Source organism: Suricata suricatta, chromosome 12, assembly GCF_006229205.1.
Source record: "Suricata suricatta isolate VVHF042 chromosome 12, meerkat_22Aug2017_6uvM2_HiC, whole genome shotgun sequence".
Classification (NCBI taxonomy): domain Eukaryota; kingdom Metazoa; phylum Chordata; class Mammalia; order Carnivora; family Herpestidae; genus Suricata; species Suricata suricatta.
The window spans coordinates 3891481-3908341 of NC_043711.1; the positions used below are offsets into that span (position 1 = coordinate 3891481).

Genomic DNA, 16861 nt, shown 5'->3' on the forward strand with positions numbered 1-16861 from the left:
CCGGCACACACGCACCTCAGGGGCTGGCGCCTCGTCAGGACTCCTCCGTGCGGGGGTGTCGGGCGAGGGGGCCGCCGCGGCCCCCGTGCAGTCCGCCGGGGTGCTGAGCCCGTTGGTGCCGCTGCTGGGGACTGCGGGAGAGAGGGACAGCGTGGGTCAGGGAGGCGGCGCAGCCCCGGCGCTCCTTCCACCGCCTATGCGGACGGCGCCCTTCTTTTGGCAAAGGGCAGGATCTGGCGTCAGCACTGGAAATCACCAGTCCTCACTAAAAACCAACCACCCCCGAACTAGAGCCTCACAGGGGCGAGAACAGCTTAGGGCTTATTCCACATGAACCCGTGTGAACTTTCAGTGTACTCAGAAGCAACACTCAGGTACAACAGAGAAAAGAACACACGTTGAAGGGGCAGTTATGAGCCTCGTAAAGTTTTACTCCTAGCATCTTTGTTCTCTGCATCTCTGCCCCTGAAACGGCGGGATCCCCTGACGCTCACAGCTCCAGATCTGGCTGACTCTTCAGCATCACGGGAGAACACCTTCCCGCTGAGACTCTTCAGAAATCCTATGTCCCTCCTGGGGGATGCTGGGTTGCTTCTGATGACGATTTTTGAATTACAGGGAAGACCAAAAGGAGGACAAGAAAAGCTCATTTACATGAACAAACCGCGGGTTAACCGCAGGCCGCCCCTGTGGGGAGGTGGTGGGGAGGTGGCTTACGAGTTAGGGGCTGTGGTGGCAGGTCAGAGCACACTGCACACGTAACCCAAGTGACGCGAGTCTCCGAGGCAGCCGGGGCAGAGGCCCAGACGCTCGGGAGCAGGCCGGCGCGTGACGGGGCACGTCGTGGCCGGCTGTCCCCAGGGCCCGGGGCCGCAGGGAGATGGCACCTCTCTCCGCCTTCCCTGAGCTCAGCAGGGATTTGAAGGCTTGCTTCCCCAGCCCTCTCTCTGTTCTGGGGCGCACTTGGCACAAGTGGCTGAAGTCCCCTCGGTGGGGACACGGCCGCCCCTTACCCGTCTGTGGCAGAGCCTTCGGCTGCGGGGCCTGCAGCACTGCCGGGCGAAGCACAGTCCGCTGCTGCTCCTTGGGCTTCTGGCTCGGCAGACCTGAGGACAGAGGTCGGCTTGCCCGGGGCCCTTGGTGCTCGTGGGCGGAAACGCACAGCCCCGCAACGGCTCTCAGGGGGCTTTACGGAAGTGAATCAGGGGAGGACAGTGACGTTACGGGGGAAGCACAGGGCCACTGTCCTCGAGTGCCGGGCTAAAGGGTCAGGCAGAGATGGCGAAGTGGAGCAGAGAGCCGCAGACAGGCCCGCAGGGTTTGGGACTCTGCTCGGACTCACATAAAAACGCCCTTTGCACCTGTTTTTCAAAATGCCACACTGAGAAAACCCCTCTGCCAAACCCCAGCGGGGCAAGAACCGCAAGAGAATGCTTCCAAGTCCGCCCCGCTGCCAGGCCCTGTTCCCCAGCGGCAGCCACGGGGTCGGGGCCACTCTGGCACCTGGGGCCGGGGCGCTCTGGAGACACCGCCTCAACCAACAGAGCACAGCAGGGCACAGACCCCTGATGCCCCACACCGAGCCAAGTCTGCTCCCTCATGCCCACCCCCCTCAGGTGGCGGAGGGCTCCCAGGTGGGACAATGTCCCCTAATCTGATGGGCCCTTTAAAGGGACTTTCCAGTGCTCACACACCAGGTAAGTAACCCGGAGCGCGGGCGGAGCCTGGAGCAGCCAGCCAGGCCGCCTCCGGCAGCCGTGCAAGCAGACGGGGCGCAGAAGCAGGAAGGGGGCAAGAAGGGGCTTCCAGTGTCCTCAGGGGCGGGCACCTACCTGCACTGGGCGCCTGGCCGTGGATCAACGTTGGCGGCTTCAACCGGAACCCGCTGCTCTTTTCCTCTACAAGCACAAGAGAAAAGGTAAAAAGCAGGACTGCTTAGGGGCTGGGGATGGTGGCGAAGCGCAGACGGTCAAGGGCACGGGAAGACTGTGGTCTGGGCGTCAGCAGGCAGGAGCTGGAGAACCAGGGAGATGCTTCCAAGCTAAAACAGAAACACGGAAGCCTGGCCCAACCGCCAAGGTCACGAGGCAACAGCCTCGACAAGGCGGGGGGTGGGGTGGGGGGTGGGGTAAGGCAGGGGGCTGCCAACCAATGACCAGGGGCTGTTGAAGGTGGAGACAAAGTGACAGAGTGGGCAAGGCTGGTCCACGCCCGGGCCACCGCACCCGGCCGCTTGCCAGGAGCTGTGCTGGGCTCACGGGCCCTGGAGAATGTCAGGGAGCTGCCCCATCACAGTCTCTGGGGCCTGTCTCCGCTTCTCAGACCCGTGTCTCCGTCTGGGCGGAGAATGCCTCTGCACCTCCAGCACACGTCGGGGAAATGAGACACGTTTTCTGTGGTGAAAGATCAAAGGTGGCAGACGGCGGGCATGCTCCCTTTCCGGATGTGTCTGGAGAGCTTCACCTCACCGCTTCCTGAGAACTCTGGAAGGCCCAGGAGCAAGAAGAGGAAGGAAGCAGGGAGACGCTCAAAGCCCGGTTGCAGCTGGGGACTGGTCCACACAGACCCCTCGATCTGTGCATGCTGTGGACTCTGCTCATGTCCTAAGGGGCAGGAAGTGGGGACAGTCTGATGTGCCTCACCAGGAGGGTCAGCATGAAGGTCTGTCCCTGGGGCAGCATAGGCACAGCGGCATTCGGGGCCCCCGGAGGCAGCCTCGCTTTTGTGCGAAGGTCCGACTCATCAGAAGAAGCCCTCGTCAAGTTGTAGGGAACAAGATCAATACACGAAAATCAGTGGTATGTATCTGTGCGCTAGCAATGAACACCCAGAAACGAAGGAAAGAAGACAGTCCCCCTTGCAGCAGCACCGGAGAGGACACTGCATGGAGTAGCCTGGACCACACGACGCCGCTGGGGGACAGTAAGGACAGGCGAGTGGAAAGACGTCTCAGGAGGTCACGTAGTGGGTGATTCTATTTATAGGAAACATCCAGAACAGGCAAATCCACAGAGACAGAAAGTAGATTCTTGGTTGCCAGGGGCGGGGGGAGGGGTGGTGACTGCCTGCCAACGGGGTCGGGGTTTCTTTCTGGGGTGACGGAACCATCTAAAACTAATCGTGTGGCGGCTGCGCTCTGCGGGTGCGCGAGACCCCAGCCAGCTGCACGCTGCGGCGCCCGCGGGCCTCGCCAGGCCGAGCCGGAACTCGAGCTGGAACTCGGAAGGGGAGGACACCCTCCTCCCGCTGGCGGCACGTGGGGGAGCCGGCTGCTCCCCTCGGGCAAAGGCAGGATTACAGACGCTCACTGCTAGTTAGCACGGGGAGCCGGGTCCGGCAGGCTTCCTGGAGCCCGTGCTGCTGGGGCCGGGGCCTCTCCCACTGGTGGGGTCACACAAGCCACACGCACTAGAGTCAGACACCCCAGATGCAGGGAAGACACGTGGCCAGACGCTCCTCTTCGGGAGGGAAGACACATCCCCCCAGCTCGGTATTATTCCGAAGACGAATAATGAAGTTCCAAGATGAAGTTCACAGTTGAGGGAAGAGTTAGGAGCCCTTACTGCTGGCTCCGCAATGCTTCCCCTGGGGCCCCCGACCAAGCCCCGCCTCCCTGCCCTGTGCGGGGCTGCGCGGCGGCAGCTGGCCATCCAGCGGCACCACAGGCCGCCCAGCGGTGCCTCAGGCCCGGATGATGGCTGTCCCTCAGCCTCCACTGGCACTGGGCCTCGCAGCCGCACAAGAAATCACACCGAATGCTGCACCCAGCGGACGACAGACAAGGCGTGCCACCCCTGTGACGGCAACCGAGGAGTGGGGACAGGAGCCCAAGGCCACAGGGAGCTGTGCTCACGGGGCGGTTGAGGCCCGCCAGCAGGCCCCATCTCCACCAGAACAGACATGCTCTCTTCTCATGGCTTCAAGAAGCTCCCTCTCCCGGCGACGTGGTCAGGGCACAACGAAGAGGCGTGGCCTGATGAGCCAGAGCCCTCACACACGGGGCAGGGTCACTCGTGCCCTCGGCGGGCTCCCCGGGCAGAGAGGTCGCTGCCCTCCTCCGAGCGCATCTAAAGCGAGCGGCTTCGAGGGTGCCTCCCGCCCCGCCTCTGGAGGACCCGGGACGGGGGAGGCAGGCGACGCTCGGCCCTGAGGGAGCTGTAACTTGCTGTGTGCCAGAGGCCGAGAAGACGCTAAGAGGAGGCAGGCACAGGGGGTGGGGTGCTTGGCGTGGACAGGGTGTGAGGAGGGGCACTGGGGTACTGTCAGAAAGAGGGAGGGGCGCCCGGGGGGCTCATCAGTTAAGCGTCCGACTGTTGGTTTTGGCTCAGGTCATGATGTTACAGTCCGTGGGTTCAAGCCCTACTTCGGGGCTCCACGTTGACAGCGTGGAGCCTGCTTGGGATTCTTTCTCTCCCTCTGTCTCTGCCCCTCCCCAGCTCACACACTCTCGAAAATTAAATAAACTTAGAAAAAAAAGAAAGAGGGAGAAATTCGAAGCAGGGAGCCTCCGCTGAACCCTGTTGGTGCTGGACTGGAGGCACGCGTGGGCCTAGGGTTACCCACACACGCAGACAGCTACAGAGAAAGGCGTGTAAGCACACGCTCGTGTAAGCACCCGGGCACGGGTGTGCATCCCCGTCTCTGGGCACCGAGGCAGCCCAGGCGCAGTGACAGTCCAGTGGCGGTAAGCTTGCCGAGACCCAGATCTTGGTCTCTGGAGACCACGCTCCCTCCACTAGGAAGAACCCCTCTGAGAAGAACAGACTCGACGAGCCTGGAGCCTCTCGTTAGGACAGAAAGAAAACCGCGTAAAATTAGGAGCCATGACAAAGGACCCAGAGGCCTGCGTGGTGGCACCCCCGGTGGCGGCACTCCTGGTCAAATCTGGGACGGATGGGTAAATTCCACACCAAGAACGACAGAACGTAGCCCGCGACCTAAAGGAGGAATCCACGCGCTCTGCCCCAACACAGTGACTCAGGCCTAGGTGGGCGGAAGGGACGCCCTCTCCCACAGCACGCCACCCGAGCGCGCCACCGACAGCCAGGGCAGAAAGGCCCGCTCTGATCGGTCACCGGCGTAAGCACTAACCCGATCGCGAGAGCACGCACGGATGCCGACGCTGGGGGAGTGACAGAAGTGGGCTCTCCCAGGGTCTCGGAGGGTCTCAGTGACGGGGCGCCGGGCAGAACACAGCGTCACCTCTGTGCTGGTCAGCCCCCATGTGCACACCTGGGGGAGTCACCAGGAATCCCTGGACGAACCTAGAGAAAAACTTCTCCAACGTGTCAGGCCCGTCATCTTCTCGGCCATAAAAGTCAAGGGAGGAATGAGGAAGTGTTCCAGATGGAAAGAGACGTGGTGCGTGATCCGCATTTGGTCCCTCTGCTGTGAAGGACACCAGTGGGGCGACCGGGGGAAATCGAATGGGCAAAGGGATACAGAAGTGCTTTACAAAATTCTTCCCTAAGTTTAAAATCTGCACCCCTCCCCCCAAATCAAAGCTAAAAAACAGAAGAAAGGCAGGCAGGCGAGGACAGAGGCAGCCTGCTCTGTGGGACCGCTGGGCAAGCCGAGGGGCGTCGGCCACCCTGCCGTCAGGTGCCAGGAGCAAGGCTGCGTCGGGGCCCTCGGCAGGCCTGGGAACCCTCTTTTCTTGGGGTGGCCCTGCCATCGATGCTGCAGGATGAAGGCTTTGCGGGAAAGAGAGGGCGAGAGGCCATCACTCCCAGGCCTCGGAAGGGACTGTGAGACTGGGAACGGAAAGTGCCAGCGCCCGGCCATCTAGACCCGCGGCGGCCCGCATCGCCCCTAACAGAGACTGTGCTCTTGCGAAGCGGACCCCCAGGTATTCCCAGGGCCGCCTAAACACCACACTCCTCTTCAGGAGCTGGTGAGGGGTCAAAACAGTCTGCCTTTCGAGCCCCAACGAGTTCAGTTGTGTGAAATGGTGCTAGTGAATCAATCCTCTAAGTTATAAAAACACTGTCCTCGTGCCAGAGTCCGACTCGTCTTGTGATGCTTTTGAAGTCGGCAGTGAATTTATATAAGGCAGGTCGGGTTACGGAATTCGGGTGGTTGAACTTGCTCATTAAATCTTTTATGAGGCATTTCAGCCACGTGGGAAAAACGTTCAGGAAATCCTGGAGTTGGGTCTCTAGCGAGGGACCAAAAAAGGCAGGCTCCCTGGTCCGGGGGGCGGGGGGGCGGCAAGCTCTTCCCTCAAGGCTCAGAGCTGTGACTGAGTACGCTTACATCTCTATCTGAACACGTCTAAGTCACACCGATTAGTGGGAGAGTCTAGTGCACAGAAAAGGGGTCTGGAAAATTCCATCGGCCTCACAGCGGTTGGTTACCTTAGGGGGGAAGGGAGAGGGATGGCCAGATTCTTTGACCCTATGTATTTCCCATTTGCCTTAAAAAACAAAAAAACAAAAACAATGCAAATTATGACTTGTGTAAAAACCTTGGAAAACAAGTAACTGATGTAGAGGTGCTTTTTGTTTTTGAAAACCAAACCAAACCAAACCAGAAAACAACAAAACGTTAGACTCCTTGGGACCAGGCCCTCCTCGCAGAAACAAAAAAAATTAAGGGCTTATGAAGCTGGCCTCGCACTGGATTCTAAACCTGGGAGCTGAAGATTTGGGAAAACATTTAAGAACTGAAGAAGAATCCGGTTTTCAAACGGCCCATTCCCGTTTAAGATCTTATTTTACGGTATCAGCTGCTTTTCATCCCAGGAAAACCCCCAGGGCAGGGCAGTAAAGGCGAGGGGCAGGGGGCTCACCTGGTTCTGAGTCAGAATTGCCTGCAGACGGCTCGCAGAAGGTTGATGGCATAAAAACATTGTTTTTTGATACTGTCGACAAGGAGGTGCGGGCAGGGCAGGGAACAAGAGGAAACACAGTGTGAGTAGGCGGGGAACCCACGCAACGGGCCACCTCTCCCACCTGAAGACTCAGCCTCCACGCCCCACCGCCGGGGGCGCGGCGTTATAAACCAGGCCTGTAGATGCTGTGGTCTGCTGTGGCCGCCTGTCTTGTCCTCATGCCCCTGGCTTTTCCTTGGCACCCTGGGCCCCCGTGTGGGCAGCCAGGAGGGCAGCATAATCAACTAGACGCTCCAAGCCTCAGCCTGTTTAGGATTTGACTTTACACTTCTTGACCGCCGCCCGGGGTGCGGGCCCGGCAGGAACACGATGGCCTCGGAGCTGAAGAGCTCTCTGGGCGGACGGGACGCAGCTACAGAACCGGAGCGCACGGCACCGACAACGGCCTCCGAGTTCCCACCCGCGGTGACTGAGACCTATTTCCCGGGCCCCGTGCCAGAGCAGAGGGGAGGCATCTGGTTGTCCTTTGTCCCCCGCAGCCTATGGCCACAGCACAAACCGCCTCTCCTCTCCACTGCGGCGCCTCCTGCCACAGAGCGTGGCTCCGCCGGGCACGGCGAACGCCAGGGAATACCCTCCATCGCCGGGAAGCCCGAGGGCGCCCAGGCAAGGAGCGAGCCGAGCAGGTCTCCGGAAGCCTGGACGGCCTCCTCACGCCCGTGCTGCAAGCGGCGGCGCCTCCCCCCGGGGCCTCGCGCTCTCCCGGGAAAGGGTGTGGCCAGGTCTGGAATACGTGCATCCCAGCAAACAGGTGGGGGGTGCAGCGTTTCAGGGGGGATCTCGAAAGGACACTCACACAGTCCCCTTCCCGGACGCCCGCTAGTCCTGTGAGCAGAGCCCCCCCTGCCGAGGGGTCCCTGTTCTCCCAGAGCCACGTCCTTGGGTTCGCAGTTATAAAGTGCTCTCCACAGACCTCCCAGGAACGGGTGCCAAGTCAGGTCACTGCAGACCCTCTCTAAATACACACGCATCTCTTGAGTCTGCACTGGGATGCCAAGACTGAGAACATGGATGACACTGGGGGGACCAAGTCAAGATGCGGGGGGAGGGCAAGTCCTGAGGCTGCGTCTCGCCTTGAATCTGCAGGGCTGGCCCCAGGCTCACAGAAGCCCCACCAAGTGGCCCCAGCATCTCTCTCTACCCTGGGCAACGCCCTCTTTCCTGCTCCGGTCTCCGTCCAGGCCCTGGGGCCCAGCCACCTCCACCCTTCAAGGGCCCCCCAAGCCCATCTCCTCTGGGGGCTCACGGCGCTCTATCACCAAAGCGTCTTCCGGGGCCACCTGGTTCGTTGTGTACCGTGTGTGTGCACGTCTGGGCTTCTCGACCACACAGCCAGGCCCTAGGCACGTGGCGGAAGGGTCAGGAGGACACGCTACATCCCGCTTCCTAGGTCTTCAGTGCACAGTCACTGCCTCACCTCTGGGCAGGACTGACGGTCCTTCCCCTCCTTTACGGGGACTATTCCCTGGGGCGTCTTCTTTCAGTCCCACTAGGTCACACACTTCCGGGTCACTGATTCCGGAGTGGGGGCGCCTCCGCCTCATTCCAGACAGACACTGAGCCTCAGAGATGGATTCTCAGTGGGTCCGGGCGGTGCCGGAGACGTCAGAGGGGAGCCTGGACACTCCCGCCACTTGGGAACGGTCTGCAACGGTTACCTGACTGTGACGGTGGGAACTGGGTTAAAGAAGATGTTCTTTCTCGCTTGACGGGGGGGCAGTAATTTCCATCTTCTCGGTCAGAATCTACAGAAAATGAGGAAGGAGGAGAAAGTTAGGTTGCTTTCACTTTTACAACCAAAGAGGAGGAGACGTTCTAGAGAGTTCCTCACCTTCTCCACCTTCAGGGCTGGAGCCTCCAGCTGGCCTCTGAAATGAGAGCACACGGCAGGGCGGTGAGAGAGGGCCAGGCTGGCCCGCGCCCAGCGGCCTGGGAGTCCCGCAGTGAGCGTGCCCTGAGACGCGGTGCTGAGGGCCAACTCCCCGGGCTCAGGCACCCAAGTCACCGACTTTCTGACTTTCAACCTAACGTTAGTCTCAAAAATCCCCCCAAGAACATTCTGTGTCTGCCCTGCCAGGCCATGGGCCGAGGAGTCCTCCTAACAGCTGCTAACACATTTACTGCACAAAGATCGATGTCTTTGTCTCTCCACGGGTCACAGCTAACTGCGTGCCAGCCCCCGAGTCAAGCACAGCGGCCGATATTCACTTTGCCAAGAGCTGGCAAGCGACCGCTCCACTCTGGAGGGCGGCGGGCTGGCTACAGCGGCCGCCTAACACGGGGTCGCAGAGGCCACCATTCCCCGCCCCGGCTTGCTGCTGGTCCAGAGCGACAGAGAAGGCGATGCCTGGGGCCCGAGCCCGATGTAGAGCGAGCAGAACAACTCGGCAAGCCACACGACCCACCAAGGAATCACCAGCGAGGACAGAAGGAGGCTCAAAAATATCCTCAACAACCTCGAGGTTCGGAACGTTCACAACTAGCCATCCGGAGGCCTCGGAGGAGCCCCACTCCCAACCCCAGATAATCTCCATCCCCTCCAGACAGCCTTTCTCAGAGACGTGTGACTCCTCCGAAAGCAGCAGCCAGAAGCAGATGCTCTGGCTGAGTGTGTGTCACTCCTCCCAGGGCACTGAACGTGGGAGCGAGCAGGGAAGCCAATTTTCTTATTTTCAGAAAAGCCCCAAGGGGTCAAGTCTAGCCAAAGGAGGACCACCTGGCTGGAGGAGCTGTTAGGGATTAGATGAGGCGCGCCTGGGAAAGTGCTCTGCGCCGCAGGGCAGGTGGCGACGCAGCGACTGCCTCAAATTACGTCCATAATGGGCTGTGAGCACTGGCTGGAGCCCTGGGCGCCACTTTCCCTGTAAAGGGCCACAGAGGACTTTTTTAGCATCTTGGGCCACGTGTATATTCCGCCATCTTAGCTTGTAGACAGAGGCCTGGAGTTTGTGGACCCCTCCTAAGGGACAGGGAGAGGAGAGGATCCCAGCCTGCACTCTGTCCTCCTGTGTGAGCCGACAACGTGGGCTGGGGTCAGAAATGCAAGCCTGGGGGCGCCTGGGGGGCTCAGTCAGTTGAGTGTCTGACTTTGGCTCAGGTCGTGATCTCGTGTTTGTGGGTTTGAGCCCTGCGTCGGGCTCTGTGCTGACAGCTCAGAGCCTGGAGCCCATCTTCGGATTCTGTATCTCCCTCTTTCTGCCCCTCCCCTGCTCATTCTCTCTCTCTCTCTCTCTCTCTCTCTCTCTCTCTCTCTCCCTCAGAAACAAATAAAATATTAAAAAAAAAAAGAAAAAGAAGTGCAAGCCTGGGCTTCTAAGCGCTCGCTGCCCGCCTCCGGGAAGGGCCAGGATGACTGCTGTCCCGTCCACCAGGGCGCTCAGTAAACGACGCCCTCGTCATGCAACACGCCCCACAGCACCACCGGGTCCCCAGCAGGACGAAACCCCCGAGGGGCCCACACGGGCGCACGAGCACCGGAAGAGAGCCTGAAGAGCCCCACCCCTCTGGAAGGCCTGCAGACCTTACGTCCCCCCAGCTCTGACACTTCCTAAAGGCACACCTCGAGCAGACGGGGTCACTTGCCCAGGCTTCTGTTTCCTTGCTTGGGAAATGGGGGCGCCAGCACCGGCCCCGCAGGGAGACTGAAGGGGTGAAGCGGCGCTCAGCCCGACCCGACCCCCGGCCAAGGCGGGGCTCCCCCAGCAGGCTTGCATCCACTGGGAGTGACGCCCTTGTGTGACAAGGGTCCAGACGAGACCACGTCCCGGGGGCAGCCAGATGAAGTGTCAGGGCGGGGGACGGGGCTGGGGAGTTAAGAAGCTGGCCCCGGGCCCCAGGACGAAGCACTGGGTGCCGTCTGACAATGCGGCACGGCAGGCCTTTTCTCCCAGGACCATCCCCTTCCTCGGGTGACGTCACTGAGGGGCGGACTCCCGGGTACCTCCTTCCTGTCCCTTTGCCGCGGCCGGCCCGCTCCCAGGTCTGGTCCTGTGGCTCCTGGCACTTCTCTCCTGTCCTTCACTACACGTTCTGGCTGTACACCCACATGAGGCAGCCTCTCGGACCCTGTGGGATCTGTCACTTCCACAGAGCGACTTCTGGGATCTGGAAATGCGCCCCCCTCTGGCCCTGCTCCCTTGTCCCTGGCTCCTCACCTGACAGCCCGCGCATGCCCACCCCGGGCCTGTGGCCTCGCTGCCCCCTGCACCTCTCTGCACCTCTCAGCTGACTGTGCGACCCCCACCAGCTCGAGCCCAGGAGGGCGCTGGCACTCAGCACACAGTGGGAGCTCGCCTGGCATTTGTTCGGTGAAGGGACACAAGTCGCAGGTGCCTGCGGGCCTCCGAGAAGCCATCAAGGCATGTGTCCCTGCATTACATGCAGAAGAGTGGCCCCTGGCCTGGTCAGCAGTCCAGACAGCTGGTCACGCGCCAGCTTCCTGTTTCCTCAGCAGCTGAAAAGGGTGGCCCTCCAGCAGCTCCATGCCCAGAGGCCTCCGTACAAACCTCCCTCTCCCATCTAGTTTGTTTCCCCGAGTGCGGACTTCCGATGTCACTCCATAATGCTTGAAACAGAAGCTGAGATTTCAGTGTCTCCAGCTCACTGACCCTTGTTCTGCGGCCCAGCAGGTGGTCTGTCCCCGGAGAGCGTCCCGGGGACTCTGCAGCACAGCACCGTCTGGAATGTTCTCTGGGGCAGGGGCCTGTCGGGCCAGCCAGACGGAGTGCTCTCTGAGCCCTCCCGGAGCCCTGTGGACTGCTCAACGGGGGCGTGGGTCCCTCCAACACGACCGGATCTGAATTCTCCCTTCAGTTCTGTCAGTTTTTGCTTTGTGTATTTTGGGGTTTTTAGTGACACCAAACTTTTTTTACCTATGCCACAAGCACCCCAAATCTCTCAGGAATCGGAGGGCGTGATGGATGCTAGGAAGCCCCCAGAAGTGCGCCCAGACCGAGCACGGAGGCCTCCAGGTCCCCCTGCTGTCCGCCCCCCATGGGCCCTCCTTGCTGTCCTGCTGCAGGTTCCCGGTCCTTCCTGTTTCCTCAACCTGCCCACACCGTTCCCACCTCAGGGCTCCTGTGTGGGCCGCCCCCGGGCCTGGGACGGCTCCCTGTGGCTCCTGCTCAGCGAGGCCTCCTTCCGGGGGAACCCTCCTCCAGGGGAAGCCAGGCTTGTGAGCGGAAGCTGCTCCTCGCCACCCCGCCCACAGCTTGTTCCGCCTCTGCCGCCTGGGTACCAGCTGGGAAGGATCTAAAGTGCCCGTCGGGCTGTTCTGCCCACAGCTCAGCACGCCACAGCCCGGGGGCTGTGCACGAAGGGTGCTCGGCGTGTACTCGTCAACAAACGAAGCTGAGTTGGTCACAGCCCTTCGGTGACCTGAAGAAGAGAAGGTGCCTGGCCAGACAAGATTCAGAAGTGTCTAGACCCTCCAACCCACACCTCAAATCTCTTCTAAGAGGCATGTGACTGGCTTCTTGGTCCTGGAAAAGCTAAGAGGCCAAGGCCAGGGGAAGACAACACAGGAGATTCCCCCTCCAGGAAGAACCTCCCAGAAGCTGCTGGAACCTCCTGTGGGATCTGAACTAGCCAACTCAGAAGCAGGAAGGAAACTGATGCCAGCAACTCTTCTCAATAGGAACTAGTGCAAAGAAACAAGATAACGTGTAAGGAAGTAATTTCGCCTTGCCTTTGGATATGTCAACTCTTCCAGAAACCCTCAACAGCTGCCCGCGTGAGGAGAGGCCTGATGCCTCCCCGCCCCCCCGCACTGCGCCGCAGGTCTGACCTCGCAGTCTGGCTGTCTCACGCTGTCTTCTCCCCAAACATGGAAAGGTCTGGAGCAGAGCAACCCCATCAAGCCAGCCCTGGCCCCAAATGAGGCCGACATGGTCTCCACGCACACTTTCCGCCAGCATAGCAGCCTGGCCACCAGGGGCCACCCCTCGCCCCAGCCACGGAAGAGGCAGTCGGGTCAGCTGAGAACAGCGCTTGGAGCACGGACGGGGCCGGGCCCCGCGGCTGAGCTCCTCAGAGCCCAGGACCGCGCATCCGAAGCTCAGGAGCCACGGCCATGGGGACGCTGAGAGCAGGCCCCAGGATCGTCCATGGGGAGGGGCCAGGGCAGCAGCAGGTGTGAAGTCTCATCTCCTCCTCTGCCTCCTCCCACACCAGAACTCCCCTCTGTGAGGATGAGGGGATTCGGGAGGACACCTAGGGGACCCTGGGGTCAGCGCCCGCGTGGGACACCATGCCGGACATATCCCAAGTCAACACTTACATGAGGAGGCAGAAAAGAAAGCAGCCCAGAGAGAACCCTTCAATTCGTTTCCCTGGTGTCAGGAAGTGTCAATGGGCGGAGTGCGCTCACAGAAGAAGGGCCCCACGGTGGTGCCCGCCGTGGGCGGGTGGGAAGGGTCACAGGGGCGGCAGCTCTCCCCTCAGAACCACGGGGACCTCGGGGGAGCGGCTCGTTCTGTGAGGTGTGCACATCCCTCTTGCCCAGGACAAAACAGATGGGCCAGGACCCTGGACTGTAGATGTGGGAAGCTTCAGTTCTTTGTAAAGGATGAAACAGGGAAGATTATGATCATTATGTTTATCAAGGATCCACCCCCCGCCCCATCCCTAAAAACCCGGCTCTCCTGAGGCTGCCTGGTGTGGCCTCGAGCAGGACAAAGGTGCCAGGCCAGCCCCAGGGGCAGGAACGGAGCCGGCCGCCGTCTCAGAAGCTGACACACAGGGAGAGGCAGCACTGCCTCCTGACTTCCCAGAAAAGGCTGCAAAACAAGACTATGCCAGACACTATGTGGCTTGCCCAGGCTCAAGATTCCAGGGTGGACTGACTGCTTAGAAAGCCCGGGTGGGTGTAGCTGCAGGAAAGTGGGGCGCCCGGGATGCAGAACCAACCAAGGGAGGGGCCTGCGGACAGCCCGGTCTCGGGCTGTTTACTCTGCACCTGGGGTGACCCGCTCAGAACCTCCCACCAAAAAGGCAGACACTGAAGAAGGAAAAAGCATCGTGGCCTCCCGCGGTCTGAATGTCGGGCGGGTGGACTGAGGGTCAAATCCCACGCAGAAGCTGGAAGAGGAGGGAAGCCGTGCAGCCAGGGGTCTGGTTCCAGGACCTAAGCTTCCTGGTGGGTCTAATAAACACATTGCAGGCTCAGCAGGGCCTTGGCTCCGACCGTCGGTCCAGGAGACTCAAGCCAGACTCAGAGTCTGTGCTAAGAGCTGCCTGCGTTCTCCGGACCGGAGAACTGAATCTGGATGTGGTTTGGTCTTCTCCGAGCTGTCTTCCCAGAGCCAGGAAGGCTGATATATAGAGGCTTGTTCCCGGTATTGAGGCTCAGACGGCCAGAGTCGCGGGCCCTCTGCAAGCAACGGTGCGGCGAGCCGCTATTTATTACAGAGAGCTCTCTGCTCTACGTCTCCTTGAGGGGTCATGCAGTGACGGCCAGACTAAACGTGACGGATGGGACCAGCGGGGCCAGGGTGGCGGCTTCCTGAACTCCAGTGTTGTGCACGGGGCAGGATCCAAATCTATTCGGGTGCGAGAGCAACCAGTCCTAGCCAGCCGGGGGGACATCTCAGCCCGGGAGGAAGCTGGGATCGGTTCCGTCTGCTTTGATTTATCCCCTAATTGGCCTAGTAGAAGTTTCCTCTGCCTTGAACAAGCCCAATCACTAGAGAAAGCCAGTTAATGGGAGCCACTGGCATCAAGCCAGAGTTTTCTGTGCTGCGAACCCAGAGGAGCAAGCCCCGCTCAGAGCAACCACCAGATGATGCAAAGGTGGCCGTGACAGGACTTCTGATAGGACCGGGGACTCCCAGAGTTACGAATGCTAAACCGAACAGACAAGCACACGTGTGTGTCATGCATGTAGCCGTCGCTGCTATGCTCATCTACGGCTCCCCCCCCCGCCCTGACCTCCTCCCACGGTGACCCACAACCCGTCTTGAGGTTTCCTACTGTTAACACTTGAGCTTGCATGGCCAGGCTGGGGATGGTTTGAATTTCTTGGGAATAGAGCCTCTGACCCAAAGTCAAAGAACTGAGAAGTCCAGTCCCATCGGCCAGGCCGCAGGCAGAAGGTGAGAACCCCGCCCCCCACCCCGTCTTCCCAGATGGGCATTAGTCAGGGGCCCACAGCAGCCTGTGTGCCTCTGGAGGACCAGCAGCTGCGACCCCACCTCTGTGACCTACGTATCTGCTACTCTCAACTGAAAGCCCTCAGCCCCTTCAGTGACAGGCGGCCCTGTGAGCTGTGCTGTTCACACCAGGCGGCAGCACGGGGCCCCAGAGCCTCCTGGCAGACCCACACGAAGGTCATCTGTTCTCAGGGAACCGAGAACACGGTTTCCTGTGCTTGCAAAGGCTGAAGGCACAATAACTCATAATACCTGCTCAGGAGAAGGTTCCAGGAGCTGCTGGGCCCCAAACCGAAAAAGCGATCACCTCCTGATTCTTGCTCTGTCAGCTCTGTGCCCGCCCGTGGGGGCTGCATCCCTGGAGCCCTGTGGGGCGGGTGCCGCCCGCCTGGAATCTTTACTGGGCCCAAACCCACATGTACGCCATGAGGGACTGCCCCTGTCACTCCTGCCCAACACACAGTAAACACTGTTTCTTCTTCTTCCACCACACACGGACTCCTCCAAAGTGTCCAAATCGGCCTCCGACCTCACCTTTGCTGAGTATCACTTCTTCCTGTGTGTCCCAGGACTTGGTGGCTGTAACTGAACTTTCAAGATTTCCTTAAGAACAATGGTGACACAAGGGATCACTAAAGGTCAGGGGCTGTGATGCCCTGGCCCGCTGCTCAGCGTCTGGTGTGCACAGCAGGGTCCCTCGTTTCCTTAAAGGTCATTTTTCCTGCCACGAGAATGGGGGGCTTAGGTACCCACGAGGAGCTTCCAATCCTGAACGTAGGGTGAAGTTTACCTTTCCCATTTTATCAACCTCCAAACACTCAAGACATTTCTTGTTCTCGAGAGTTCACAATCTTCTCCACCTATAATCTTCAAAAGCCTTCCCAATACAAAGATAAAGGGCTCAAGGGGTTCCCTCTGGATTCAAAGGAAGAGTCTTTTCTTCTTCCTGCTTTGATTGGAGACAAGCAGTTCACACTAACCACAGTCCAAACACAATCGGTCTTGCAAACCAGTCTGCCTTAGACACCTCCTCTTCCTCTAGATCAAGGACGCTGGGGCTACTGGTGTTTCTGAGACCCTGAACTTGAATGCCCAAATTCAGGGAGAGGAGAAAGAAAAATGGAAGGACAGCGAGGGGGTCGAATTTGATTTGGAAGCTTCTACCCCATTACTCAGTCCCTTTTTTGACCCCTCCTGTCTCTTTCAGGAAACAGGACTCGCTTCTTGCTGGGAATATATAGATATTCCCCCATTTAGAAAGTTGCAGTGGAAAAGGGGACTCAATCTTTCTGGACTTTTTGGCAGCAAGACTTAAAGGGAGCTGCAAAGATCATGATCATCTTTTCAGTTATGAATGGCTGCTTGTGGTTTAGGGTCTGATCTGAGGAACCCAAAGGGAAAGGGGCTGGTCTGGGCTGGGAGCCCAGGCCACGGGGTGCTGGGTGGAGGCGGACTTACCCCTGCCAGTGCTCGCGGGAAAGGAGTTAGCTGGGCTTCAGGAGTGCTGGCTGAGGCGCTAGCGGGGGCAGGAGGCTCTAGGGCATGCTCACCAGCTGACTCGGGGTGACCCGTGCCATGGTGGGGGGCCTCAGCCTCCCCCCGAGGCTCCTCTCCCGAATCCGACAAGTCTTTTTGCTCTGCAGAGGACTGGGAGCAAAAAAGACAATTTTCCTTCAATGTAAATCAAGGCTGCGACACGGGGCAAGGGGTGGGCGGCGATCGAAGGGCTAGGGACGCTCAGACCTCAGCAGCCCCTGCCTGGGAGGGGGAGACCAGATGCCTGGCACACGCTGCTGTGTTCTGCCCAACGCAAGTGGCCCTC

General features: G+C 59.9%; 1 protein-coding gene across 12 annotated transcripts in view; it reads right to left on the reverse strand.

Moving 5' to 3' along the window:
- RANBP3 (RAN binding protein 3) overlaps nt 1–16861 on the reverse strand; it is a 52454-nt gene that overhangs the window by 11349 nt on the left and 24244 nt on the right. For 3 of the 12 annotated variants that reach the window (XM_029916983.1, XM_029916982.1, XM_029916980.1), the window contains exons 3-9: nt 16498–16686; nt 8724–8760; nt 8551–8637; nt 6791–6862; nt 1833–1898; nt 1014–1106; nt 16–131 (exon numbers count right to left, since the gene is read on the reverse strand). In XM_029916983.1, the coding sequence (XP_029772843.1) occupies nt 16–131; nt 1014–1106; nt 1833–1898; nt 6791–6862; nt 8551–8637; nt 8724–8760; nt 16498–16686 (660 nt within the window). Of the gene's footprint in view, nt 1–15; nt 132–1013; nt 1107–1832; nt 1899–6790; nt 6863–8550; nt 8638–8723; nt 8761–15829; nt 15898–16497; nt 16687–16861 lie in introns of those variants that run through there. The other 9 variants (XM_029916987.1, XM_029916986.1, XM_029916985.1 and 6 more) reach the window with 6 other exon arrangements.